This window comes from Drosophila biarmipes, chromosome X (genome assembly GCF_025231255.1).
Source record: "Drosophila biarmipes strain raj3 chromosome X, RU_DBia_V1.1, whole genome shotgun sequence".
Lineage (NCBI taxonomy): Eukaryota > Metazoa > Arthropoda > Insecta > Diptera > Drosophilidae > Drosophila > Drosophila biarmipes.
Window position 1 is genome coordinate 19,506,982 of NC_066611.1, and position 26,705 is coordinate 19,533,686.

Below are 26,705 nucleotides of genomic sequence, written 5' to 3' on the forward strand. Positions count from 1 at the left end.
ACTAAGTTGATAGCACAAAACGCACAAATCTTTCCAATGGGATGTGCCCCACCCCAAGCCATAAATTACCAAGATACATTATAGATAGTCACTGGGCGCAACAACTTAATCCGTCATAGAAACCGATCGCTGATTTGAGTTGAGAAACGAAATACAGCCCCGGGATGTAAGTTATTTTTGCAACTATCTCGGGTCCGCACTGCCTGCCGAGCCACCTGAGAAGCGGGCGAGGGCGAGCGGCCATAAAGATCGGCTGTAAAACCATTAAGCCCACATGTCCGCACTCCGGGGTGTGCGAATGGCATGTATCCCTAAACGAGGCGACTACTGTCTGGGCTATAAATAGCCGGGGAAACCGCAGCGAACCCGCGCACGAAGGCCGCGGTCTTGATTGCCCACTAACGCCAGTACCTCGGCCCGAGTCCAATAAATCAGAGGGCATCGGGATAGGGCCTCCTCCAGCACACATCTCACATTTCGCTCGAGCTGGCCAATTCTGCCCCAAATTAAATCAGACGAGACAACTGTGAGGAGTAAATATTTGGAAGAGTTTGTTTACAGTCGATACCCTCTCCCACGATCTTTATGTTTCTCCAGCACTGCAAAAATGGGCCCAGCACCAGGGATTCCTCAAAAGACAGGCCACACTTCCCCTCCAACTTTGGTCCAGGCACGTCTATTGGTGCTTAAGTTAGGCTTGCTACTATTATATCTGTTTAGTAATCTATATTAGTGCATAGTTGTTTTCCGTGCATGCAGAATTCCACTGCCCCCGAGGCACAGGCCTAATCGTTTCGCCTTAGTCATCGACTTCACACGAAATCGAGCATCAACATATCTGAAAATTCCCCGAAAATAGTCTGCGTCACCGAAAACAATCCGGTGAAATGAAGATACATCTATATCAGCGAGCTACAGGCGTTTCTCACGCGCCATTTATTCATATACCATTCTTAACAGAGATGATTCCCCAAGTATCTGTGTATCTCATGGATACCCAACTGGTGAATCGTACCCAAAACAGTTATTAGAACCCTGGTGGATCGTGGAGGACTTGATAAGTATCTTCGATCAAAGCAATTCTCCAAATCTGAGCTGAGAATGCGAATTCACTGTGCAATCGGGTTAATTGAAACTCAGAAACTTCTGTGGATGTCAAAGCACTTGTCAGACAGCAATTAAGACTTGAGTTTGGCGAGCTTGGCCCCAAAGCAATGTGTGTTTCCGTTTTGGAGGACAACAACTTTTACCAATTGACGGGCCCGGCTTAAATGCTAACTGGTCTTGGGAGCACGTTCTATGGCCACTATTCACCTGTGAGACTGATAACTGCAGATAGATAGATAGATAGATGGATTAAAAACACAAATAGAGGCCTGAAATTGCGTCATTCGCCGCACTGAACAGTGCTCTTGCAGCGCGCCCAGCCATCAACGATTGCATTTGCATTGCGCAAGCCGAATTGTATCGCAAGCACTTTCACTTTTCAGCAGAATTTGCTGCAACGAGTGCGAATGTATCGATAGCGCGACGTCTGACTGCAGATACACGTACTTGCAGGCTGCTTACGGCTGGTAATTGAATCTGCGGCCGAGGGCAATACGTTGCAGCGCCTTGCCTGAACGGCTCCGATTTCGGCTTCATTGCGGTTTGCTTTATTTAAATTTCAATGCACAGTTGCCCAAGACAAAAGAACTCGTACGGGCCGCGTGTATCTGTATCTGTGCCTGTTTTTGGGCTGTGCCAGCAGGGCGTGCGTCTCCTATTCGCACACGAATCAATGAACTTTCGTCGGCCCAAGACGATACTAAAAACGTAAAACGTAACCAAAGCAATTTCCAGCGAAACCCTGGTGGAGGTGAATGCGAGCAGTCAGCCGGCTAAAAATGTTGCAATTACTAATATAGTCTGTAGGGCACGGCATGGCGGGTCTATCTTATCCGCCGCTCCGCGCCACTTGGGCGCTTAGGCCATAAGCACCGAATTCGAGTTCCGCGGCGCGCTACTTAGATAGGCAGCAGATACAGATACTTGCGGGCTGATAGCACGGATCTCTGATGGCATTCCGAGAGCAGAAGGTAAACGGCAGCGAGCCGGCGCTACTAAGAATAAATAACGTATTTTCCGGGGATTGACGGGGCGATAAGATACCAGGGTGGCGGGCGAACATCCACCTGAGCACAGCTCGTAATCCCTCCCAGAGGAGTCTGCCTATAGAGCCCCCTGCTCCGCCTGGCACTGATCTGGGTCAATAACATCGCGTCGCTCCCCCATCCGATCGCCCACTTCGAGCTGTAGACCCACTTATGCATACTTATACTTATGTGCCTGTCCAAAGCTGGGCCATCCATCAGAATGGACAGCATTGAATCACTTTTGGGGCGATAGCGGCGCGCTTCAAGGCCCGGAGAGCTCCGGATTGCGGCGGAAAGGGCGCTGAAAGTCGCTTGGATTGCTCTGGGGAATATTCAGCTGAGGAATAGTTCGCGGAACTGCGTGCTTTCATTACATCTCCTTTGAGTACTCGGAAGCAACTACTGCTGTCCTGAATCTCCTGAGTCATAGACACTTCCTCCCACTGATTCATTTTCGTGCTTGTTGATTTGGATCACCCACGTTCGTCATGGCCGCCGCTCTGGGATCTTTAATTTAGATTGGTCTGGCATTACTCACCCACACACCTGGCCGAATCTTTGGGTCGGATTCGCAAGCCCCTCGATGAGGTAGACCGGAGAATGCGACCAATAACTTCCAAACTTTCCCTCGCTCTCCGGGTCTCTGTTTCCCGCTCTTGGGAGAACCCTAGAGAACCCTAGGGGTTCGACCTACTCGGGTTTGCTCAAAGCCACGAGCCGAATTCGTGCCGAAGCTCTCCAACGGGTGAAAACTGATTAATTACCAAAACAATTGGGGGTTTTCTCGGGTTTCAAGAGAGCTGTGCACTGGGGAAAACTAAGGAGTAACTGCCAAATGTTAGACCTTATTTCAAGCTTGGTAGCACCGTACAGTGGCTAGCCTTAAAGTGCTTATAGAGCTGGGAGGAAATAAGTTATGACGTAGGATGTGGCTCACTTTCCGCCCGGACTGCCACCCCAATCTTTCCCAGTGTAGTGCACGCCAGTAGGTGCTCGCATTTCCCTTACTCTTTTCTTGGACAACTCTGAATTAAGCCCAATTAAAGTGCTGATTCGGCATTTCCGTGCGCTTCTGCCCGACGACACTATCTTATCGGGCCTGGCCGGCTCTCCTGGCCGAAAAGAGCGGTCGATAAGGCGCCAGAAGCCCTCTCCAAAGAGGGCGGACTGGAGATCGGCGGTTCGGAGACCCGGAGACCCGGAGCAGAGTCTCGAGTTGCGAGCCTTGCAGTTACGAGGAGCTAGCCGCGGCAAGCGGAGCGCACAAATCCATCCGACTCCGAAATCGCCGTAGCCGTCGTAGGAAACCCAACGATATAGAAGGCGAAACGGGGCCAGAACGACACCCAGAGCGAGCCAGATAAGGAGGGCGCTACAATGCTGAACACCTTCAGCTCCGTGAGGCAGTACCTCAAGTTCGACGTCACGCGGGTGGTCATCGACAACATAGTGTTCAAGCTGCACTACCGATGGACCTTCGTGATGCTCCTGGTGGCCACGCTGCTGATCACGTCGCGCCAGTACATCGGGGAGCACATCCAGTGCCTTTCGGACGGGGTCATTGCGCCGGTCATCAACACCTTCTGCTTCTTCACGCCCACCTTCACAGTGGTGAGTTCGCGGGGTCGCCAAGGGTCACAGGGGGTCACCCTTACTATACCATCCATTAGAAGCTTAGAGTTTATGTGATACTTAGGCCAGGGGGTCCCTCGAAACACCTATTACTATCACCAGTTAGAAGACTTCTATTGCATACACCCACCCCAATATCATATCATTTTCTAGTATATTATATTATGAAATAGTTCAATCTGAAAAAGTATAAGCAGGAAACCCTGCAGAACATATTCATAAACCAATCTGAAAAAGTAGAAACGAGAAAGCCTACAGAACACCATCACATTCCGCCCCCGCCCCTAGGTGTCCGACCGGAACCAGAGCACCTACAAGCCGGGCAGTGAGCCCCCCGGCATAGGCAACTACGACCCCTCGAAGGACCAGATCAAGCGGCACGCCTACTACCAGTGGGTGCCCTTCGTCCTCTTCTTCCAGGCGCTCTGCTTCTACGTGCCGCACGCCCTGTGGAAGAAGTGGGAGGGCGGCCGCATCAAGGCCCTGGTCTTCGGCCTGCGGATGGTGGGTCTGACCAGGTACCTGAAGAACGACAGCCTGCGCATCGGCAAGCTGAACATCCCCTCCATGGCGGAGGCGGAGGAGCGCATCAAGGACATCCGGCGCACCATGATCGACAGGATGCGGCTGAACCAGTCGTGGGGTGCCCACCTGGTCACCGCCGAGGTGCTCAACCTGCTGAACCTGCTGGTGCAGATCACGTGGACCAACCGCTTCCTGGGCGGACAGTTCCTCACGCTGGGCCCGAAGGCCCTGAGGAACCGCTGGTCCGACGAGCTGAGCGTCCTGGACACCGTCTTCCCCAAGGTCACCAAGTGCAAGTTCCACAAGTACGGCGCCTCGGGCTCCCTGCAGGACCACGACACCCTCTGCGTGATGGCGCTGAACATCATGAACGAGAAGATCTACACCATCCTGTGGTTCTGGTACGCCTTCCTCCTGACCGTCACGGTTCTCGGGCTGGTCTGGAGGGTCTTCACCCTGTGCTTCTACAGAAAGTAAGTGGACACTGCCCTCGGCTAATTGTGAGGTGGTAACCCCTCCTGTCTACTCCCCCAAACCAGTGTCACCTTCACGCGCTGGTCGCTCTACTGGGCCAAGCCCGGCCAGCTGGACGAGAAGGAGATAGCGGCGGTGATCGGCAAGTGCAACTTCTCCAACTGGATGTTCCTCTTCTTCCTGCGCTCCAACCTCTCGGAGTTCCTGTTCAAGAAGGTCATCTACCACCTGGCCAGCGAGTTCCCCAACCCCGACCACGACAACGACATCAATGCCTACCGCGAGGCGCCGCCCACGCCCTCCAAGCCCCGCTACCCGGACATCAGTAGCCTGGACACGGTGGACGCGCCCCTGCTCCACCTCCGGCATCCTGGCACGCCCGCGGCGGGCGGGGCCACGCCCCTCGCAGGGCCGACGACCTCGGAGGTGTCCAAGCTACCTGTGTAATTTATGCATTCCAATTAACGCTAGGCAATCAATTACCGGAGCTTTGTCTGTTTACACCTGTTTTTTGTACGATCATTTCATTATAAATATATTTATTTTAAGAGACCCGGCTGCTTTGTGCCAGCTTTAGGCAACAGGTTTTCGGGGCACTCGGCGACCCTCGAAATGGCCGACAGAAAGCAGTAATTTGGTGTTTGGCACTTAAAAATGGCTAAAAACGGAGAACCAGACGCCTTCGGTGGGCGTGGGGCGTGGGCGTGGCCGCCAGCTTGCGTCGAGGGGCGACTGCGGTCGGGTGACCCAGTTCGAGCGATCCGCTGCGGTTTCGAAAGTGTTTGTTTCCCAGCTGGCAGGCCGAGCCCAGTGCCACCGTCTGGCTAATGGTGATGGGTCACAGTTAGTGGGTTACGGCTGGAAAACCTCAACAGACGTGCTTCAGCGATCCCGAGATGTTGCAGGTTATCTAACTGCCCCTGCCGAACCCCCCAAGGCGAGTTGCTGCCACTGAAATGCTACTATCTTATCTATGCTTACGGAAAGTATCAATGGTTTACGATGAAAGCAAGTACATTTTCCCTATTTAGTACAAGATCTCAAGAACATGAAATGGAACCCTCTTTTATAATCGCAACGCAAACAGAGGGGTATACAGATGAAGTCTATTTCCCTCCAAAAATGGGTATTAATATTGATTTACTATAACTTTAAGACCTCTCAACGGAAGGCTACGAGACCTCTTGGAAAACCTCCCCATCCCAAGACGAACCAAGAAAACACAGTTCGAGCCCCACAGCGAACCACATAAAGACATTTACACTGCCGCTCTGTCATAAGCAAGTCCATATGTGGAGCTATTTCCAGGCGACCGTCTTTGGCTATCAATTAGTACGAGAAGCTTTTGGCACTCACTTTTGGCAGCTGTTGCCAAACCGGAGCCGCAAAGCTTGCGCCACTTCGCCGCGAGGTGTAATGGCAAGCTAGTTGTGACACCTGCGTGCCACCAAAAGCGGCAGCCTCTAAAGCCGATTCGGTTTCGGAGTCCCCAGTGATTAGCTGACAAGACTTCGCTTTGATAGTTTGCGGTCAATGCCAACCGGCTCCCATCGAGTCGAGTCTGGCAAAAGTTCAGCTTTCGAAGCACTCCGGGGCGATGTTTGCCGGCAGAGGAAGGGGTCTTCGGAGCTATCTGGTTTTGTGTCGCGCGATCTCCGCCTTTTCCTACTTCTATCCCCAACTCGATTTGGGGCTGTTCTGCCTTGTGCTCTGCGGCTGTGGGCTATTCGATCCGATCGCCGCCTGCATATCAAGTGATTTCTTTGGCTCGGCCCGCGTAAAGGCCCCAGCAAAGCACAAAAAGCCAGCTCTCGAACACATCAAATAATAAATAATGTGCTAAGCCGCTCTGTCACTGCTCTGCGGCTGCGGGAGTCGCTGGCTTATCGGTGGAAGTTTGTTCGAATTTTTATAAAAAGTAATATATATTAAGTTTGTTTATCTGACTTTCTGTCATTCTATTCCGACAGTCTGTCCAACACTTAGTTACCATAGAAACATTGCAATACTGGCAGGAAAACTATAGTTCTTGGAGTCTTTGCGAGCAGGACTCTGAAGCCAAGAAAATGTATCATGATCCAGGTGTAAGTTTTTTATTGTATCATGAGTTCTGTTAGGAACCTGTTCAGTTCCTTGCACAAAGGACCCCCTGCCTCTCCCCCTATATCTTGCTTGTGAAATTCAAATCAGTGTGTTGTACTATTCGACTCGATCTCGAAGCTGTATCCCCCTTGGCTTTGTTTTCCCTCCAGAGACTGTTGCTGTTGCCATTGTTGTGCCTACCCCCCGCCTTGGTGAATGACCGTTAGCATCTATGAGATCGAATTCGGAGATCGAAGTGGACTTTTGGTCGTGTCTGTTTCTCGTTTGGGCATGTCAAGTATTCTTTTTTCTGGTGACTGGCTGGTCCTATTGAGTTGTCGGTGCTCGGCAGAGTTATAGATCGGCTTTTTGGGACACGGTTTCGAAGGTGTGCGTGGAAACGAGGTGAGAGTTGGAGGGGGAGCTAGGCCATCTTTATTTCCATTTCGAGAGATAGATAGATAGATAGATATATATGTATGGATAGATAGATGGATAGATAGATAGATATATGGGTAGATAGATAGATAGATAGATAGATAGATAGATAGATGGATAGTTAGATGGGTAGATAGACAGATAGATAGATAGATGGATAGATAGATGGATAGATAGATAGATTGATAGATGGATAGGTATATAGATGGATGGATAGATATATGGATAGATAGATAGATATATGGGTAGATAGATAGATATATGGGTAGATAGATAGATATATGGGTGGATAGATATAGATAGATAGATGGATAGATAGATAGATAGGTAGATAAATATATAGATAGATAGATAGATAGATGGATGGATGGATAGATAGATAGAAAGATAGATAGATAGACAGATATATAGATATATAGATAGATAGATAGATAGATAGTGTCGGAGCAAAGTTATTGTGGGCGGATTCAGTGCTTTGAAGTGCTGCAAGTGATATGGATAGCCCCCAGACTGCAGTCTAGACTGCCCGGCGCATACCTCCAATTACCCAAATTGATGCGACAATTAACACTTTGAACTCTTGCAGCTGCCCGGGAATTGCTGACCTGGCCAGGGGCTGCCTGCCCAGAGCTCTATTGTGCCCCGTGCCCGGCCCGGAATTTGTTGCCAATAAATTATATGCAATGGGGACACTTGTTGCATACGTTTATTGGCCAATCTCTTGGCATGCAAATTTATTTCAATTGCATTTAATTTGTGCGGATTAGCAGACACCGCTGAGTCGGGGAGAGGGGGTCCTGTTTTGGGGTAAGGTGTGGCATCGTAGGGCCGTCCCCCAATTATATGGCACCAGCCACAGCTTGGCGGTTTATTAGCAATTCAGAGAATTCAACTGGGTCTCATTTGCTATTCCAATTTGTAGCAACTTCCTGGCCCATAAGCTGCAGCATCTATGTATAATAGTATCTTTAATTGCCTCATTGCAAGTACGCAATATCTGTTTGACAGCACGCAAAAACCCCAAAGGGCCACCTTTTCGGCCGTAGAATCCTCCCCCGAAAAACAAGTTCGCAAGTGAACGACCTTCGTCGTTGGAAACTTCGTTTTCCGCCAGGAAAAACTTCCGCCCTTTGTGTCCTTTGTGTCGTCATCCTGTGGAATCCCTGGCTTCCGCGAATGACGCAAACATTTCACATTTCCCTGCGTAGGTCAGTTCGAGTTGGGATGGTATTTTGAGTTCGCATTCGAGTCGAAGTGCCTTTGTTGGGCAGAGGAATCAGGAAGCAGGAACAAAGGACCGGGCTCTCCCGGCGTCTCTCTCAGGGGCTCTCTCGCCTGCTCTCCCTCTCTCTGGGTGGGAGAGATCCACCCCCAGGGATAATGACGCAGCAGCCCGGCGAGAGCGGGTTTCCCAGGAAGCGGCTGCGTTTCAGGGTTGACCAGATTGTTTTGTTTCGGGGGTTGTTCCTCATTATCCGCTCTTTCTTCCCTCTTTTCTCCCTGTGCCTCTGCTGGTTCCCCCTCCTCCTGCCCTTCTCACATTGGTGCAGCATGTGGCACACGTTTCGAAATTGTTGGGAATTCACGAGAATTTTCCAAATGCGTCTGCCTCGCTTAGATTTATTTCTGTTTTCGGGTCTTGACACTGACCTTGAACGGATTTTTTTAGATCCGAAATCCCCTACAAATCCAAAGGGAATCCTGTTTTTCTGTTTACAAATCAGTTTTCACTTCATGGTATTTCGAATTTTATGGTGAAATCCGATAATGGGGTTGAACTAATGAATATAAAATCACATGATTTTTTATATTTTACATTGCGCAATCGAAATCATAAGATTACAGTTCCTTGGAGCCCTCGTGTCGTCCATAGCATGTGTACTTTGAAGCACAAGGAACATAAGGTCTGCTTTGACGACTTAACCCGCCCATCACTTGGAATACATTTTTAGTGTCACTCACATTGCTCCATCCCATTTAACACCATAACACCTCCCATCAACCTTCGTTCCTATCTATGTTTGAGCTAAAAAACAGGAACAAAAATCGTAGTATTTTGTGTATTTATTTTTTCCGTTTTTAAATAAAGACTGGGAACAAGCGATAGGAGACAGGCCAAATGTGACAGTTGAAGTGCTGATAATGAATCGACGCGATGCGATTAAGTACGTATGTTTACAGAGAAGGTCTGGATTCAGCTCGGGACTCTCTGTAAGTAAAGGAGAAGTATTTGAAATAGGGGTCATTGTGACGATACATTATAATTGAAAAGGGTGGTTTGGCGATTGCTCCACAAGTGTTCCTCGTGATAATGCCATACTGCATCCTCAGTTCTCACGATTTAATACATTTAAGGATCGTATTGGACTGAGGGTTACTGGATCTCTGGAATGATATTTTTAATGCTACGGCTTTATGTGATTTCTCACACCAACCTGTTCTTGCTTTTCCCTGCCTCTTTTTGGGGCGTGTCTCTCACCGAGAGCCGCATGCCCAATGATAGCGCCTCAAGGCGCTTTCAATTTAAGCAATTGCGCAACTGTCCGTCCGCCTGTCCGTTAAGCTGTCCGTCCGTCTTGTAGCGGGAGTAGATGTCTATGCCCCAGGTTGCGCTCTCTTTGAGCTTAATCAATCAGCCGCAAATTGAGCTGGCTTAAATGATCTCGTTCAATTGCCAAACGGAGGAATGTCAAATCCAATTCCGATTGATTGCGCTCGCCGTTCGATCGGAGGTCACCGGATCGTCGTCGGCTTTCAGAAAGGCGGTCTCCGCATCGCCCTGGGAATCAGAACTTAGACTTCACAGAAAGTGTGTCGCCGATCCGACTGCGACTGCTCAAGGTGGTCTTTGTGGGTCTAGAAGAGCCACCAGGGGTTGCTCCATTTTTGGGGTGCAGCCAATTAAAATACTCATACTACTCAATAACACTTTTCCAACGAACTTACCTCACTTTGAGACACTTTTGCAGGAATACTATCAATGAAATATCTGCCTAGAAGCTCAGAAAATCTTTCAAGGCATTTAGAGAAGTGCATAAGCCTAGAATATATTCGTAGGGTATTTGCTTGATTTAAGTACAACAAACCTTTACAAGTGCGCTCTCTCGAATTGCGCAAGCGTGGCTTGCGGAGAGACAGAGTGAGCGAGAGAACCGATCTGTATCTGATTTACCTGCTGTTCCACTGCCAGCCGTTCCCCGCTCAGTTGCCGTTCCAGTTCCAGCTGGTTTCCCCCCGCAGATACAAAACATTAGTTATTTTCTCGGTTTTTGTTTATATATTTTTGGTTTTCGTTTTGTGTTTTTGTTTTTCTCTATACTAGAGTGTGGCTTGTGTGTCAGTTACTGTGTTTCAACTTACAATTAATAAAAAAAAATGATGAAGCAGTGACCTCTGCCCCTCGCACTCTCTGTCAGCGCCGCAAGAGCCACGTGAGAGTGAGGAGTGCCGCTGCCACGCCCCATTCCAGTTCCAGCCTTCCAGCGGCGTTGCAACCGTCCGTATCACAAGTGTAAATGCAGCTGCGGTAGTCCATGCGATCGCCCTTGTTGCGCACATAGTCGCAGTAGTTGCCCATGTCCTTCGAGCTGCAGAACCTCTTCGCCCCGATGCCGCCCTCGAAGCGCCCCACGTGCTTGACGCAGAACTGGGCGCCATGGACACTGGAGCAGTTCTGCGGCTGGATGTCCGGCTCGTCGTAGCGCTCGAACCACTCGCCGCACTGGAACGGATGCTCCGTGTCGCTCGTGTCGCACACATAGCACTCGATCCCCGACACCGTCGCCATCTGCAGGCTCATCCACAGGCAAAGGCCGAGGGCCAGGCTCAAGGGCCAGGTCTTGGGGGCGTGGTTGGGCGGCCACATGATTACGTCACAGTCGCAGCAATAGCTCTACAGACTCTCTAGTAAGTGAAACAGTCAGCGTCGTCAGCAAATGCCAAGTTTATACTGGAACTGAAACGCCGCTGCGACTCCGTTCCCGTTCGTTTCGCTGGCCAGAAGAGAGCGCGTGGGTCGCGAGAGAGGCGCCGAGCTGCGACTTGGCTTCGGCGATTTTCAAGCCAGATTTGGAAAGATCTAGCCAGTGCCAGAGGTCAGCATAGGTCAGCCTATAGATTTCGGGTGTGTAAAAACAATCCAATCAAAAACCAGTTTAACCATGGAAAGTTATCAGTTCTCAGGACTCGAAACTTTTTTATTTAAAGTATCTACACATTATCTTGGTTATCCACAACTTACTTTCACACATTTTTGTGCCGTTTATCAAGAATAACAATCAATAGCTTACAAACATTTATAAAATATCATAATCTGACTACTAAGTTGTGAAATTCCGAAAGTCTTTATGCTTAATAGAGTGCTTTCCAGCAGTCTAGACACAAAAGTTGGGCGCCAATTGAGTTTGGGCAAAACCTGATAACTAAGCTCTTAAGGTGTAATTTAATCTATTTTTAGCCGTATTCAAATACTTTTGGCATCACTGGCGCTGACTTGGCTCTCTCACCTTGTTTGTTGTCAGCGGAACCGGTTGCCAGGCAAGAGGGCTAGAGCGCTAGGGCTAGTTGCATACGTACGAACATCATATATCCTTCGGCGGCGCCCTGCCAATCGGCAATCGCTATCGCCGGGCCCATCGGTTATCGGCTTTGACCCCACCTGGAACTTGTTGTGCAGCCAGCAACAGGTAAGAGGCACTTAGTACGTGACGCGTAGAGCATAAAAAACAAACAAACGGGCTCACACAGAGCCGCAGTGCTCAGATACAGATACAAAGATACCTCGCCTTTGTTCCTCTGCTTTGTCTCCCAAGTTGATGGCTTGTGCTGGCATTTTTGTTCTGCTTTCTTAGCTGGTTTATCACACCCTCTCGCGTCCGGGTACCTAACTTTTTCCATTAGGTTGGCTTTTATAAAAAAATCTAAATAAGCAGTTTTTCGCTTCGTTACTGGGTGTTATAATTTCCATTCAAAAGAAACTATTTATAAACCAGTACCCGATAATCGAAACCCATTTTGGAATCTCCAGAGATTCTCCTGAGTCCCAAAATCGTGCTATCAAGCCATCTAGAGTGTTTCTGGCCTCCAGTCCCCAGAGCGCCCCAACATTCTTGTTTCGCTTATCGTGGAGTGGGCAACTCCAAACCAAAACGAGGCCATTCAACTTCTTTCTGCGCTTCTCCTACCGATTCTTCGGCTCGAGAATCTTCGGGGGGAGAGAGCGGGAGCGTTGTCAACCGATCAAGTATACCAGTACCACCACCCAGTTGGCCAGCACAGAAAGCCAGGCCAAGCCCACGACCCGGTAATTGAAAGCCAAGCGGGTTTTCTCGATTTGGACTGATATATACCCAGGCCCGTAACTACGGTTTTCAGTACCGAAGTGGCCAAGACTGGAATGCCGGCAGAAGGGAAGCAATTTCACAACATCGCCGACCACTCGGCATTGAGTCATTGCGATCCGTACTGAGCTCTTCTGTTTCCACCTCGTTACCGTCCCAAGTCGGGGCTCCGAACATGATCTTCATTGGGCATTAACGACCAGAAAAGTGCTTGTTCCTACGAAGGTTGGTTCAGAAAGGGGGGATGGTAAAAAGTCAAGTGGTGTATGGGTGGCTGGGAGACCGCTTAGACACTAAAACGTTTTCCCAGATAGCTATTGAGTTAGCTGCTATGGTTCTGTCTTGAGATTTTTGGATTGAGTGCTCGGAAAGATCACTCACAGATAAGTCAATGTACTTTTTATGTTTGTCAAATTGATCGTTTAATGATCATTTCAAAAGCAATGTTGGGCGTACATCAAGAAATTGAAGAGGTCCGAAGGTCAATTAAATAAAATGAAGAAATATGTTAACGATTGTACTCGGGGAAGTTAATGGCTAGTGAATTTGCAGGCCTTTAATAACGTATAAAGATTAAAATCATTATGTTTGGACAATTCTGGAATGATACAGAATCACTCTTTTGTATGATCTATTGATGATCTCTCAAAGCTTTGTGTGTGCTTTCTGTTGATCTTGTTGTTTGCTTCTCTTTGATCATAACATTAAACTTCCCAGAAGCAACTTCACTTATAGTATGTGACTTCTCTAGTATGTGACTTCCTTGGGAAAGTTTTACGATCTTGCAGGAGATCTTTGAAGGTCTTCGTCTCCGGGCTAATGTTCCGCTGAAACTGGCTCTATTTTTAGCACCTCAAGATGAATCTTCTCCAGTCTGCCTGACGAACCCCCGTACCACGGACATTGACGATCTCTGTTTACTTGAAAACATATGCCCGGCCTCACTCTATATATAGAACCCTTGGGATGTTCTACGGGATGTTGGGGTCCACCGATCTGCCCTTTGTCTTCCAGTACTTTCCACTCGACTCCTTTTGGTCGTCGATCTTGCAACGTTCTGCGAATTGTTTTTATACTCGATAATGCTCACGTACGCAGGGTACACGAGGGGAAAAATAAGTATTAATATCAAAATGTAACTTGAAATTAGTTGATATTTTTGATCAAAAATGCACATCAGGATAGCCTTACAACCAAAAACCACTAAATCATTTTAGGAGTTTTAAATCCTTTTTTATTACGGATTGGAGGCTTTTTATGAACAACACAATTTTTCCATGTTGATCTTCGATCACATTTTTTCTCTGTGTAGAAAAAGCCAGACATAAAAGGAAGCTGCAACCCCGCTCTACCAACCCCCTTTTTCCTCTTTCTTTCTCTCTTTGCGCTCTCTCTTCCCCATCCCACTTTTCTCCTCTTTTAAGGAAGCCATGCAAAAGGGAATGTGCAAAAACAGGAGCAGCTGCGAAATTGAGATTCGCACAGACGAGCGGACGAGTTTCTCGGAGAGAGAGTTTTTACCACGAAAGAGATGGTTTCGGCCTGGAGTAGCAGGAGCTCCGTCGCGGAGCACACTGAGACAAATGGAAACACAAATCGACGTTCGTGCTCCTGCTCACGTACATAAGTCCGCCGATATCGATACGGCGATACCTGGTTCGAATACCTTTACGGTCGGGGGCGCGGCTGCGAGGGGCATGTGGTTAATGGACCGATTGCGACAGACGTGACACTTGGCCAAGTGAAAGGTACCACCAACGATACCTTTGTCCGCATGTCTTCGGCTCTTCGTGTGGGCACAGTTTGTGTGGAGAGAATATCTGTTTGCTGGTACTTAATTGCACATGTGCGAGTCGATTTCGAGTAAATATCAAATGGAGGAAGGCAGAGTATTGAATAGGTAACATTCTACTGTTTAGACCTCACCAAATAATATCTCAAAACACAGAAATTAGGTGGTATGACCGAACGGACAGCTATCTCTCTCTTGAACGGACAACCTTACGGAATCCCACTTCCTGATTACACGATTTTGAAGTCAAAAAAAAACTCGTGGAAGTGTGGTGCTATAGTCGTATTTCAGATATCCCAACTTTATGTAAGACCCGCTCAAAACTTCAGACTTCAGTTCGAGCTCCATTTACTCGCTTCTCATGTCCGTGGCAATGACAACGCACTTAACATTTTTCCCTGCCTCTACACTTTTTTTTTGGGGTTTTGATTTCTTTTTGTATGCCCGAAAGTGCGCAGTTTATTGTGGCCCCATAAAAAGGCCATGTCAAGACGAGCGGGCCCGAAAAAACCTTAATTTAAAATTAAAAGCAACACGAACTCGCCGCATGATACAATGGAGATGGGCATGGGGATGGGGATGGGGATGGGGATACGAACGATTTCTTTGGGGTCGGAACGTAAGACAAAACCAGCGAGGGGCGCAAGGGCGGGGAATCCAGGCCGAAATGCGGTTGCAATGCCAAAGGCACTCCCCACACACCCATATCGTATCGTGCACAGACATAACTGTAACTTGAGCTCTGACCGCGTATCGAGGGGCAAGACGGTCGGGTTGGCCAATTGACTAACTGGCTCGGTGACTGACTGACAGACCCAGAGTGTGCGCACACGCCGAGGGATTTAGCAAACAAATGGATCCGATATCACTCGGTTTTCGACGCGAAACACGTTCCTATCCACATCCATCCAGGCGTCCCGAGGACCCAGGCCGAGCCACGGAAAGCTCAGATTATGCTCTAGGATAAACAAACGAAGTCAATTCAGCACATTTTAATAGTACTAAACGGCTTTGTGAGCTTGGGCGGGATCTTTAGATCTGTCGTACCATTATACTTCACCATAAAGTACTTTCGAACCATTGCTAGGGGAATGAATAATTACAACAATCAATCAGTCAGCCTTTACTACTTAGCGATACAAAATCATCTGATTTATGATCTTTGACGTTAAGGAATTTGGTTTTACCCCTTTGCTTTGAAAGTTTCTCTCTTCACTCTAACCATAATTTGTTTCCAAAAATCAGGTTTATTTTGAATAATGCATATTTAATTTTAGAAGAGCTCACCCGCAGATTGAAGACGATTGCCATGCAGAGCTACAAAAACTAGATCAGTAGCGCTTTCGGAGATTGAACAAGGATCAGTTAAATAATATATAAAAAATACATAAAAAAAGAGATATTTTTGTATAACTTCAAAAGTCCCTGATTTTTCTCAGTGTACTCTCAGATTGTACCTCACAAAACCATCTTATGGATACCCTTTAAGATCGCAGTGCCACGATTTCTCGCAGTGCAGACATAAGAATTTCAAGTTTTTCCTCACCTTTTCGTAAGCCAAGACAAAAGAAAATCGAACCAGAGGGCCAAAACGAACGAAAATAAGTGGACAAAAGTCGAAATTGGAGTCAGCCGAGCAGGGAAGGAGTTACGCTAGGCGGCAATGGGGAAAGGGGCTCGAAGACCCGCCGAGGGGGTGGCACTGAGGTATATCTCCTGGGCAATTGCTGCTCCAATTTTAGTTCATTGCTAGCGATCAGTTTAATTTAAGGCTTAATTCGTTTAAATAAACATTTGAGAGCGGCGGAGAGCGAGCGACAGAGTGGGAGCTCGGCGCGGGAGAGAGAGAGAGAGAGAGCGCGCCCGAAAAGAGCGAATTAAAAACCGAAACGCTGGCCGCTCTCGCCGCGCCAGCTGTTCGGAGAGCGCGAGAGAACGGCTTGGAAACGGAGAGCGGAATGGTGCGGAATGGGAAATGGAATGAGAATGGAATGGGTTTTGAGTTTTGCTGTGAAATTTGAAAACCAAGCGGCAGTCGACGGCGACGGCGACAGCGTGCTACAAAAGCCATTGCGAGCGTCTACGCGGCGCTCGAAAACACAGGAAAATCACAAAAAATTCGAAACACAGCCAGCACCCAGCGAAAATCGGGAAAAGTCCCTGTTCACCGCACACGGAATTCGACCAGACAGTTCTGAAAAAAACTAATCGACACATTTTTTGGAATACCTTCCGTTTTGCGTTCGTATTTTTTGCAGTGAGTGTGTGTGCGCGGTTTTTTTTTGACTTGCCAACCGATTTTTCGAAAATACACTTATTTGAGGCACTGTAGGCTGCATTCGAGAACCTGTTCCATGCAAATTCTACGGCCACCTGGCAGCTGATTCGAAAATAATACAAAAACCCAGGAGAAGGGAAGCAGCCCCAAAACAACAACGCACACACGCGCACAGGCCATGCTGTGACAAAAATAAGGCGAAGAAAGCGAACCGCAAGCCAGAAGAAGAGCCGAGAAGACAACGGAATTCTGCGTAAGTCCACCCCCAATATCATCCAAAACAGTGTCGAAGAGCTAGGGAAAGGCAGAGGAGTGCATTCTCCATCTCCCGCGAAAGCTGTCTAAGATGGGAAGCCGAGCTTTCGCCGAGCCGAGCTTTCGCTTAGCAGCGATGACTTCTGAAGAGCAGAGAGCCCAGGTGGGCGACAGGGACGGAGCTACAGGCGTCCGGATCGGTTGTATAACTATAGCATAGTGCCCCGAGATTAGGCGGGATGTCAGCCTCGGAGCCCCGCTTTGATTAGAGCCCATTTGAGCCAATTGGACTGATCGGCGGCTGTCACAAGTCGAGAGATTCCAGGGCTCTTACGCAGATTATGGGGCTTTAAGATGATATAGAAAGTACCAGAAGGTTACCCCACTATAGTTCTCGGGTTAAAGATGATATAGTGCCTCTATCATCAGCTCTAGAAGGTTGTACCACTATAGTTTATAAGAATTCTTCGGGTTAAAGATGGTATAGTGCCTCTATCATCAGCTCTAGAAGGTTATACCACTTTAGTATATAAGAATTCTTCGGGTTAGATTGCTAGAGTGCCGCTATCATCAGCTTCACTGTTTCAAACCGAACAGAAGCCTCTCTTCATGGAGCTGAACAGATTCTTGTGCGGCACCTGAAAGATCTTTATGTTCAGATATGCTATTGCGAAGACAATCTGGGCATTGTTTGCTTTCCATTACGTCAGTTGATTATGATCGGCATTATTTCGACTTGTAATTGCACACAGATGGGTTCCGAGCTAGCTCCAGAGATGATATGGCAAATAGTATTGGGGGCTTTTACTTTCCCTACAATAGCTATTCATGTTCCTATTACATCCAATCACGGTTAAAGAATGAGCTTGTTCTCCTCGCTTCTCCAACAGTTTTCCATCTTGTGGCTAACTGAGTCTTTCAGATTTTCCTCGTGATGCTTCTGTCTCGCAGCATACTTTTCATTTCCTCTTTGGGATGCCTCCTATTAGCTCTCCCCTCACCTTTATCCCCTCTTTTCTTTCGTTTCCTCTTCCTCGTTATTTCCCAAGAATCTTCCCGCTTCATCATTTTTCGTGTCTTATATGCACTGAAAGAAATATCACATATGTTTCGGATCATCCCTGAACATAGACAGGATTCATACGATTTGAGACGACCGAAGAAATGGATTATCATCTGTTTTTCCCGTGTATCGGCTTGCCTTAGAAGTAGCCCGTCTGACGGGTTCGGCGACATCTATGGCATCTCCTCTCTTCGCATCCCAAAGATAACCCCTCTCCACTGGGGCCCCGCCCCCCACAAATTCCTGCCCCCTCCAAACGGAAATGGTCAATTTAGGTGACGCAGCACAGTGGCGACTCATTGTATTCGAGCATGTGTCTCCAGTCGGGGATTCAAATGGGGGCGGAGCACGTAGAGGGCACCACAGGGCCCAACCACCTGTACTCCTTCCCACCCTCGCCCCCACTCTCGGTCTCCCTATTACGAGCACGCTATGCTGCGGTTTCTCCGTTCTAACGATCCCATACCACACGATCCGATCCTCCCCGGGTGCAGGCCAAGTCACCAGCCGCAGAAGTGGATGACCAGAAAGGCTTGGTTCTGGGCCAGCTGCCACGCAAATAGATCGCTAGCGATGACAGCGTGAGGCGATAGCTATCGGACTTCAGTTATCCCCATTATTTGCACCTTAGAACGTGTTACCAGCTACTCTCCTCTAATTAATGTTCTTTCCAGATACATTTTAGTTTGTACAGCTTTCTAAGTCGCTATTAAAAATGAGAGATTAAATATGGGCTGATGTCATATAATAAGCTTGAGTGATTAGTTTTTGCAAATATTATGCAGATTTTATTATCTCTTTTTTCAAAGACTTCATGATGATTGACTGTCAGTCTGCAGTCTTTCAGCCAATATTTATTATCCGTTTTCTATTATTACCTGCTTGATTTAGGGCTTGTCCATGTGGTATCTCACCTAGGGATCTGCTAAGGTTGTGACCCACGGATCCCTGAATATTTGCACTTCCTGTGCGTGAGTCGTGCCTCTGTTCCGATGCCACCCCTAGAGTGCGGCACACACGCACACCCGAAGGGCAACTTCCGCTCTGGCGACCAGCTGCTAACCCAAAAACACACCAACCAAACCCTAATGAAAATGATTCAACTCGGCCCGACTCAGAAATAACTCGTTGTACAGTCGAATGCAATTAAGTTGACGTCACAACTTCAAGAGACAGACTCCCGCAAAACAAAAGCAGAAAACAGAAAAACTCAGATTCCAAATGCAATTGCCAGTGCAATATGGCAATATGGCAATTGCCATTGCAGTTCTCGTGCGCTGTTTGCATTCATGTTAAGGTTAAGCATGCCGAAGCTTTCAAAAGACCCGACAACAAAGTGTACGGCCCCTAGAAAAACCAGCAATGACAGCGACTAAATAAATTTGCCAACTGAAACAGCACTGGAAATTGTGAAAGCAAAACAACATGTTACTCAAAAGGGGCATTTGTGTGGGCGAAGTGTTAGGTACACGTTTTTCCTTTTCAATTTAAGCAAAGCTTTTGAAAAATATTTGCTGCACTAGTTATTATTTTAATACTATTTTACATATATATAACTGGTTGTGAATTGTTACGTTTTACATGCAGTGTCTTTAACTGGTTGGGAATTATTACATTTTACATGCAGTGTGCTATAACTGGTTGGGAATTATTACGTTTTACATGCAGAGTCTTTAACTGGTTGGGAATTACAGCTTCGCCCGAGCAGAAAACACGGGAAAACTGATCAATATATGCATTCATGGAGTACTATAGCTTAACAATCCTTAGTTACTCTTCTGGGCTGTGCAACCAAGTCATTCCCGATCATAACTTAGTTGTAAAACCGCCATTACCCCAGATTTAAGGGTATTCCAAAATAGGCGATTGTCAGGCGGCGGCACGTAAATAACATTAATGCAGTTGCGACGACCTTTACGCAAAACAATTGGCAGAGCTGACACCTAAACTAGCCCCTCGGGTTTCCCATTTCCCCCCCTTTCGCAACCGAAACAAATTGCAATTTGCACAGCGAGAATTCCACTAAATCCGCGACTATCAACTTCTGGCCGCAGCACTCGCCGTCCACGGTCCCCACGGCCTTGGCAATGAAAATGCCTAGGAAAACGAAGACAATCAACAACAAGTGCCAGCTGCAGTGTGTTGCGGTGTGGAAATGTGGAAATGGGAGGACAGGTGGGAGGAAGTGGGCGGTGGGCGGTGGGCGGCGGGCGGCGGGCCATTGTCTGTACATGTGTGTTGATAGGCAGCTCCAAAAGCAAAGGCAGAGCCAGCCAAGCGTTGAGGGGGCGCAGAAACGAGGGGCGGGGTTCGGGCCAGGAAGGAGGCAATTTATGTGTGGGGGCCTACACCTCGGGGAGTTTAGATTTTCATCAAAGTGCCGGTGAGCTCGGGATCAATTGAAATGTTCTCTTCAGAACTCACGACTACACTGGAAGCAGGCCCAAGACGTTAAAATCATTTATGATATGTAACACAAGCTAGGAACCTCCGATAACAATAACGATATTTCATAAAATGTTCTCATTTATTCTTACACAACATTTTTTTGATAAGAAGGTTAAAAAACTATCATTTTTAGGTTTGAATATCTATCGATTGCACATAAAATAACGAGTCTAACGAGGTACGGCATTCTTTGTTCTGACCATTACTTGCGTTTCGGCAGTCAGAACACTAGCTTGTAAGGACAAAAAAAAAATGGAATTTCGATTTTGCTAAAAAATACTCATATTTTAAGCCGTTTTTCGATCTAGTTTTGCCAAATCAAGACGTACAGCCAAAAGAGCGACTGTTTTGAGCAGCTGGCGGGCTAAGCTATCAAATTCAATAATTTTTACAAAAGTTTATTTTTTGACCGATTTTTTCATTTTTTGTAAGGGGTTGTATCGTGATTTTTTGAAATTCAGGTTTTAGTCAAAATCCTCTATTTTTGGGGGGTTTTTAGTCGTAATTTGGCCAAATCAAGACTTACAACGAAAAGAGCGACAGTTTTGATCAGCTGGCGTCCTAAGCTATCAAATTCAATAACTTTAAGAAAAATTTATTTTTTGACCCTTTTTTTTATTTTTCGTAGGGGATTGTATCATCTTTTTTTGAAATTCAGATTTTACTCAAAAATCCTCAATTTTTGGCGGAAAAACGGGAGAGGGACTTCCGGTACAAACGATTTTGTCGACTAAGTTAGATCGATAAATAGTTTTTAAAATACTCGGATCGCGCTGGTAGTCGTGGAGAAGCCTCCTCAAGATCGGAACGCCGCAAGACAAGAAACCGTAACGACTTAACATAGTTGAGACGGGTCTCCCAGTGGCGCTTGGGTCAACTGCGTTGCACAGAGATCGCGAGGGGAGCCGGAGGAACCGGGGGACCACTCAGCGGCGGTGCATTGCCCCCAGTTGGGTGCTCTCCCTGCCGGGCAGGGGGGAGAGGAGCGGACTCGGAATTGGAATCCGTCTCAGATGGCAGCGGGCCACAGAGGCAAGTGGAGCAAATGGCAATTGGTCGCTTAAATGGCGCATCAATTTTCCCAGCTGAGCCGAGCCGCTGCGAAAAGTATCTTTAATTGAAATTGAAACCGTCTCGAGATTCTATTAGTTGATGTTGATTTATGCCAAAATACCCACGCTCTGCGCATTTATCAATCAGAGGTTCGGGGCTCACCACGAAGTGGTCTCACTTCGGCGAACTTCAATTGCTAGGTGTTGCCTGTCGCCCAATCAGCGATGTGTACTTCACAGATACCCGGGTGGCAGATAGCAGCCGTGTACCTGCGCCCAGTGCCTACACAGAAATTAAATTGGGGGCAATGGAGATCGACTCGATTTCCATTGGATCGGTTGGAACTGCAGCGATTACTAACCACATTTCATTCTTGCAGTTGATATGCATCGCAAGCTGAAGGCCAGGAGAACTCGAAACAAGACAAGAACCGGCAAGAGAAAGCTGAGAACGCGCCTAGCCTAGAGACCAGATTTCGTTTCGGGCCATAGACCGCACTGCCCGGAGGAAGAGATCCTGACTCCGATCCCGATCCCGATCCCGCTTCGCCCACCGAGACCCAAGCTGTGCCAAGATGTACAAGTTGCTGGGTAGCCTGAAGAGCTACCTCAAGTGGCAGGACATCCAGACGGACAACGCCGTCTTCCGGCTGCACAACTCCTTCACCACGGTGCTGCTGCTCACCTGCAGCCTGATCATCACCGCCACCCAGTACGTGGGCCAGCCGATCAGCTGCATCGTCAACGGGGTCCCGCCGCACGTGGTCAACACGTTCTGCTGGATCCACAGCACCTTCACCATGCCGGATGCCTTCCGCAGACAGGTGAGTGGGGGAGACATAGGTGGTATTATGGGATAGGGCTGGAAACAGCTTGGCACCCGAGGACTCTGCCTGGTTTCGCAATATATTAAGATGGGAATCTATCAAATCCTACTTCCTTCAGACAGCTTTATTAGGATTCTATAGTTATTACGCGGTTTCCATTTCCAAGTTCGTCAACTAAGATGTATTAAGGTGGCCCTAGCAAATCCTTCTTATACAGAGCTTTGTTAGAACTCCGTAGTTCCATTTCCGTTCAGAAGAGGCCCCATAAGTCCCAACTTCCTCTTCGATCCCGATCCATCACTACTAAAAGGGCATTCTCGTCTACTCTGCAGATCCCCTTCATACAATACCCCTTCCCTTCTCTGTTTTTGCCTGCCTGTCAAGTTTTCTGTACGCCGGACACGTCCGACCCTCGGGAGGTGTTCCATACACACAGAGCACACATGATGTGTGTAGTGCACACACATAACTCATGCCCGGCCTATAAAGCAATTATAAACTGGGCGTTGTCGGCTCCTTCCTCCTCTCTGCTGCGGGCTGCGATTTGTACAATCGGCTCTGGGGGAAAGAGCACAATCAAGAACACCAAACCCCGAAATTGAATTCCCCACCGGTGGAACTCCAGTGTCCCCCAGCACTGGCAGAAAAGAACTGGTCGGAGATCAATTCAATTCAGCAAGGGTCAACTAGTTCCACTTTCAGACCACTGTGCGCAGACTACTTCAGTCCATCTAAGATACTTATAAGGTACTTATAAGGAGTGAGGGATGAAATCATGGTGCAATAATAGATACTTTATGAATATATCACAATTATTTCATTATGATATCGATTTGATCTGCAAATCTTAGCTAGCATCACCAAATAATAAACTGTTTAAATCATCACTACGAGGTACACATCATTTTCTCGCCGTGTACAGCTCCACAGGGAATGGGCTCATATTTCATGCAGGCAGGAAACAGCCCGATAACTCCTACTCCACGACTTCGTGGAAATATTTTTTGTTTTCGGCAGTTGACCGATCAAATTACCCGCCAAGTCGCACTAACTAAGTGGACTGAGCCTGCTTCGGGGGAGTGGGTGGGCGGAATAAGTCGGGCAACCGTGCGGGTACCTGGCCTGGGAACCCGAGTGGCCGTTTAGTCGGCTTAATTGTGCCTATCCGATGGAGGTGACAGATTGTGTGGATTACGGTCTGCAGCTCCTGAGAAAATAATAGATGATCTTTGTGGGGCTTTCATTTATTTAGTGTGCACTTTTATTTATCCTCTTCGTATTTTGTGTTTGCAGGTTGGCCGCGAGGTGGCCCATCCCGGGGTGGCCAACGACTTTGGCGACGAGGATGCCAAGAAGTACTACACCTACTACCAGTGGGTGTGCTTCGTGCTCTTCTTCCAGGTGAGTTCCAATACCTGTCTCTTCCAGGTCCACAGAACAAGTATGTCGTCTTGAACTTGATAATCGAAGATTTCAGTTAGCACTTCTCCAAGGTTGGGGTACTCGCAAATTCACACCTTTCCATTGTTTATTTCCCAAGATTAAGATCTCGGGTATGCCACAACTGTATTATGGGGAAGTGCTAAATGAACCACCCATTTTTTTCTGTGCAGCTATGTGCTCACTTTGCTTGTGGTCTCGATTCTTCGCCACGGAGGCAATCGCTCCAATTAAGTTCAATTGAGTGCGTGGCATGCGTGGATATGTAGGCAGCTCAGGGGAGGGCTATACACTGGCCGAAATTTGCCCACCTTTTTCTTGGGTGCAATGCTCCCTAGTTGCCTGCGTATCTACCTCATTACGATTAGATTTCTTCGAGCAGAACCTCTCATTTCTTGGAGATCCTCCAAATCAAGTGAACTTTTTCTCTCTCTGCACCCGAGACGCGAATGGGTCAATGTATATTTCCCAAGCGACGGAAACAAAGTGCTTTGGACTTGCGAAACACCAAATATAATTAATGACTTGCTAAACAGCGCGGACAACATCAGCAGTGGCACTTACTCAGCAGCAACATCGACGGCAATGTGTCAATTGCTTCTGCGGATTTCAATAAAAATGCTTGTCGAAACAGATTCCCGAACTATTGACACAAGATACACCAGTTGACAGAGGCAAACAGCGCAGTGGGGCGAAGGGTGGAAATGGGTTCATCAGGTGTGCGGATTTCGCAATGGGAATATGTGCAGTATCCAAACTAATTAGAGTCCCGTGTTGTACCATTTCTATGCATTGCAGGCCATGGCCTGCTACACGCCCAAGTTCCTGTGGAACAAGTTCGAGGGCGGCCTGATGCGCATGATTGTGATGGGCCTGAACATCACGATCTGCACTCGCGAGGAGAAGGAGGCGAAGCGCGACGCCCTGCTGGACTACCTGATCAAGCACGTGAAGGTGGGTTCCCCGTAGTCGTAGAGCACCTATATCCGTATTCTACATCGCATACGCATTATCCCCTATCCCCTCCAGCGCCACAAGCTGTACGCCATCCGGTACTGGGCCTGCGAGGTCCTCTGCTGCGTCAACATCATCGTGCAGATGTACCTGATGAACCGCTTCTTCGACGGCGAGTTCTTCTCGTACGGCACCAACATCATGAAACTCTCGGACGTTCCGCAGGAGCAGCGGATGGACCCCATGGTCTATGTGTTCCCGCGGGTCACCAAGTGCACCTTCCACAAGTACGGTGCCTCCGGCTCGCTGCAGAAGCACGACTCCCTCTGCATCCTGCCGCTGAACATTGTGAACGAGAAGACGTACGTGTTCATCTGGTTCTGGTTCTGGATTCTGCTCGTCCTGCTCATCGGACTGATAGTGTTCCGGTAAGATGCGGTATATTCATAGATGTGTATGACCAGCCTTGGTTTAATGGAACTCCTTCTCCCTCATCGCTTTGCAGTGGCTGCATTATCTTCATGCCGAAGTTCCGGCCCCGCCTGCTGAACGCCCGCAACCGCATGATTCCCATGGAGATCTGTCGCTCGCTGTCCCGGAAGCTGGACATCGGCGACTGGTGGCTCATCTACATGCTGGGCCGCAACCTCGATCCGGTCATCTACAAGGACGTGATGAGCGAGTTCGCCAAGCAGGTGGAGCCCTCCAAGCACGACCGTGCCAAGTAGACCAGATGTACACGCGATACATGAGCCGATGCCCCGACATGCCCTACGATATATCAACGCCCTGCCTGAAGATCCCCCATCATTTTGTCCGAAAACCCCGAGCTCCAAATTCTGTTTTGGATTATTATTATTTTATTTAGCACAAATCATACTACTTAGTTGAAAGTAAAGACCAGGACAGAGCCACGCCCCGCGCCCCGCGCCCCTTTGGTAGTTCTGTGATTAAGCCCTGACCTTCGAACCCCTCCCCAAAGGCCCCTCTTCCCCTTCCCCCTCCCCCAAGCCCAAAGCTATCATAAACATGAATTAATCAATGATCACAACTCGAATCGCTTGGCAGAAAAGACAATCCTTTTATTTTATTTTTATTTTTTGATTTTGCGTCAATTATAACAAGACAAAAAAGATGAGATTTTCCTTGTGTTTTTTTCTGCAAACAAAATCTTTTTTTTTCCTAATTTTAAACTCTAATTTAATGATAGTTCTTATTTATAAATAGACAACATCACTGAAACGAAAAGGAGAATCCCCCCAAAAAAAGAAGAGATACTATTTTTGCATGATATTAAGTAATGTTTGAACGCTTCGGATCCAACCGGTAAAATGATAACAATAAATATTGCTTGAGTCTTTCATAATAATACTGTCTAGATTTCCATCGGAAGCGTTTTGAACACACGAGTTTTTTGGGGAAAAAACTGATGAGAATATATTGCGCTATGTTAAGTTTATTGTGTAGTTTTAGGCGAAAATTGCTAAGGTTTTATAAATATATGTATACATATATATATTTTTGACTAAAATATGATATCAAATAAAAAACTTTTTACAACTGGCGAAAAATTAAGAGTACTGTTTTTGGGATTTTTATATATTTTAAAATGTGCTAAATGTCGCAAACTAAACTAAGAAAGCCAATTAGAGAAAGCAAAAATCAATTGTACTCGAAATAAATTCAAGTGTGGTTTGTGACACGGCTTTAAATATAGCCAAGCCTGGAACCAATTTATTTTGGCTATATTTAGTATTTTTAGTATTAGCATTTTTGGTATTTTCACCAGAGTTGAACTGAGCCACTATTCGATATCAAATCACGCTCTTGATATCGATAAGCGGAGGCAAATGTTTAGTATTTTTAGTACTAGTATTTTTGGTATTTTCACTAGAGTTGAACTACGTTCATACTGAGCCACTATTCGATATCAAGTCACGCTCTTGATATCGATAAGCTGAGGAAAATATT

General features: G+C 47.4%; 3 protein-coding genes across 3 annotated transcripts; 2 read left to right on the forward strand and 1 right to left on the reverse strand.

The window, feature by feature from the left end:
* Positions 1 to 3,352: 3,352 nt before the first annotated feature.
* On the forward strand, positions 3,353 to 5,318 carry LOC108023769 (innexin inx7). The gene is made up of 3 exons (XM_017093409.3): positions 3,353 to 3,746; positions 4,056 to 4,765; positions 4,832 to 5,318. Exons 1-3 carry the CDS (start codon positions 3,513 to 3,515, stop codon positions 5,211 to 5,213), a joined length of 1,326 nt encoding a protein of 441 aa, XP_016948898.1. The 5' UTR covers positions 3,353 to 3,512; the 3' UTR covers positions 5,214 to 5,318.
* A 5,222-nt stretch (positions 5,319 to 10,540) lies between these two features.
* On the reverse strand, positions 10,541 to 11,245 carry LOC108023759 (U-scoloptoxin(05)-Sm1a). Its single transcript, XM_017093399.3, has one exon. The coding sequence runs from the start codon at positions 11,149 to 11,151 to the stop codon at positions 10,699 to 10,701; it is 453 nt and encodes a 150-aa protein (XP_016948888.1). The 5' UTR covers positions 11,152 to 11,245; the 3' UTR covers positions 10,541 to 10,698.
* Positions 11,246 to 16,436: 5,191 nt separating this feature from the next.
* On the forward strand, positions 16,437 to 26,311 carry LOC108023644 (innexin inx1). Its single transcript, XM_017093261.3, has 6 exons — positions 16,437 to 16,948; positions 21,894 to 22,337; positions 23,634 to 23,741; positions 24,579 to 24,734; positions 24,810 to 25,162; positions 25,240 to 26,311. Exons 2-6 carry the CDS (start codon positions 22,089 to 22,091, stop codon positions 25,460 to 25,462), a joined length of 1,089 nt encoding a protein of 362 aa, XP_016948750.1. The 5' UTR covers positions 16,437 to 16,948; positions 21,894 to 22,088; the 3' UTR covers positions 25,463 to 26,311.
* Positions 26,312 to 26,705: the final 394 nt, after the last annotated feature.

Bases quoted from the DNA above. Each gene is read 5' to 3' on its own strand.
- LOC108023759 (XM_017093399.3), bottom strand. From the start codon at position 11,151: ATGTGGCCGCCCAACCACGCCCCCAAGACCTGGCCCTTGAGCCTGGCC.
- LOC108023644 (XM_017093261.3), top strand. From the start codon at position 22,089: ATGTACAAGTTGCTGGGTAGCCTGAAGAGCTACCTCAAGTGGCAGGAC. The intron at 22,338-23,633 runs GTGAGTGGGGGA...TTGTGTTTGCAG, and splicing joins CGGATGCCTTCCGCAGACAG to GTTGGCCGCGAGGTGGCCCA. The intron at 24,735-24,809 runs GTGGGTTCCCCG...TATCCCCTCCAG, and splicing joins ACCTGATCAAGCACGTGAAG to CGCCACAAGCTGTACGCCAT.
- LOC108023769 (XM_017093409.3), top strand. From the start codon at position 3,513: ATGCTGAACACCTTCAGCTCCGTGAGGCAGTACCTCAAGTTCGACGTC. The intron at 3,747-4,055 runs GTGAGTTCGCGG...CCCCGCCCCTAG, and splicing joins TCACGCCCACCTTCACAGTG to GTGTCCGACCGGAACCAGAG. The intron at 4,766-4,831 runs GTAAGTGGACAC...CCCCCAAACCAG, and splicing joins ACCCTGTGCTTCTACAGAAA to TGTCACCTTCACGCGCTGGT.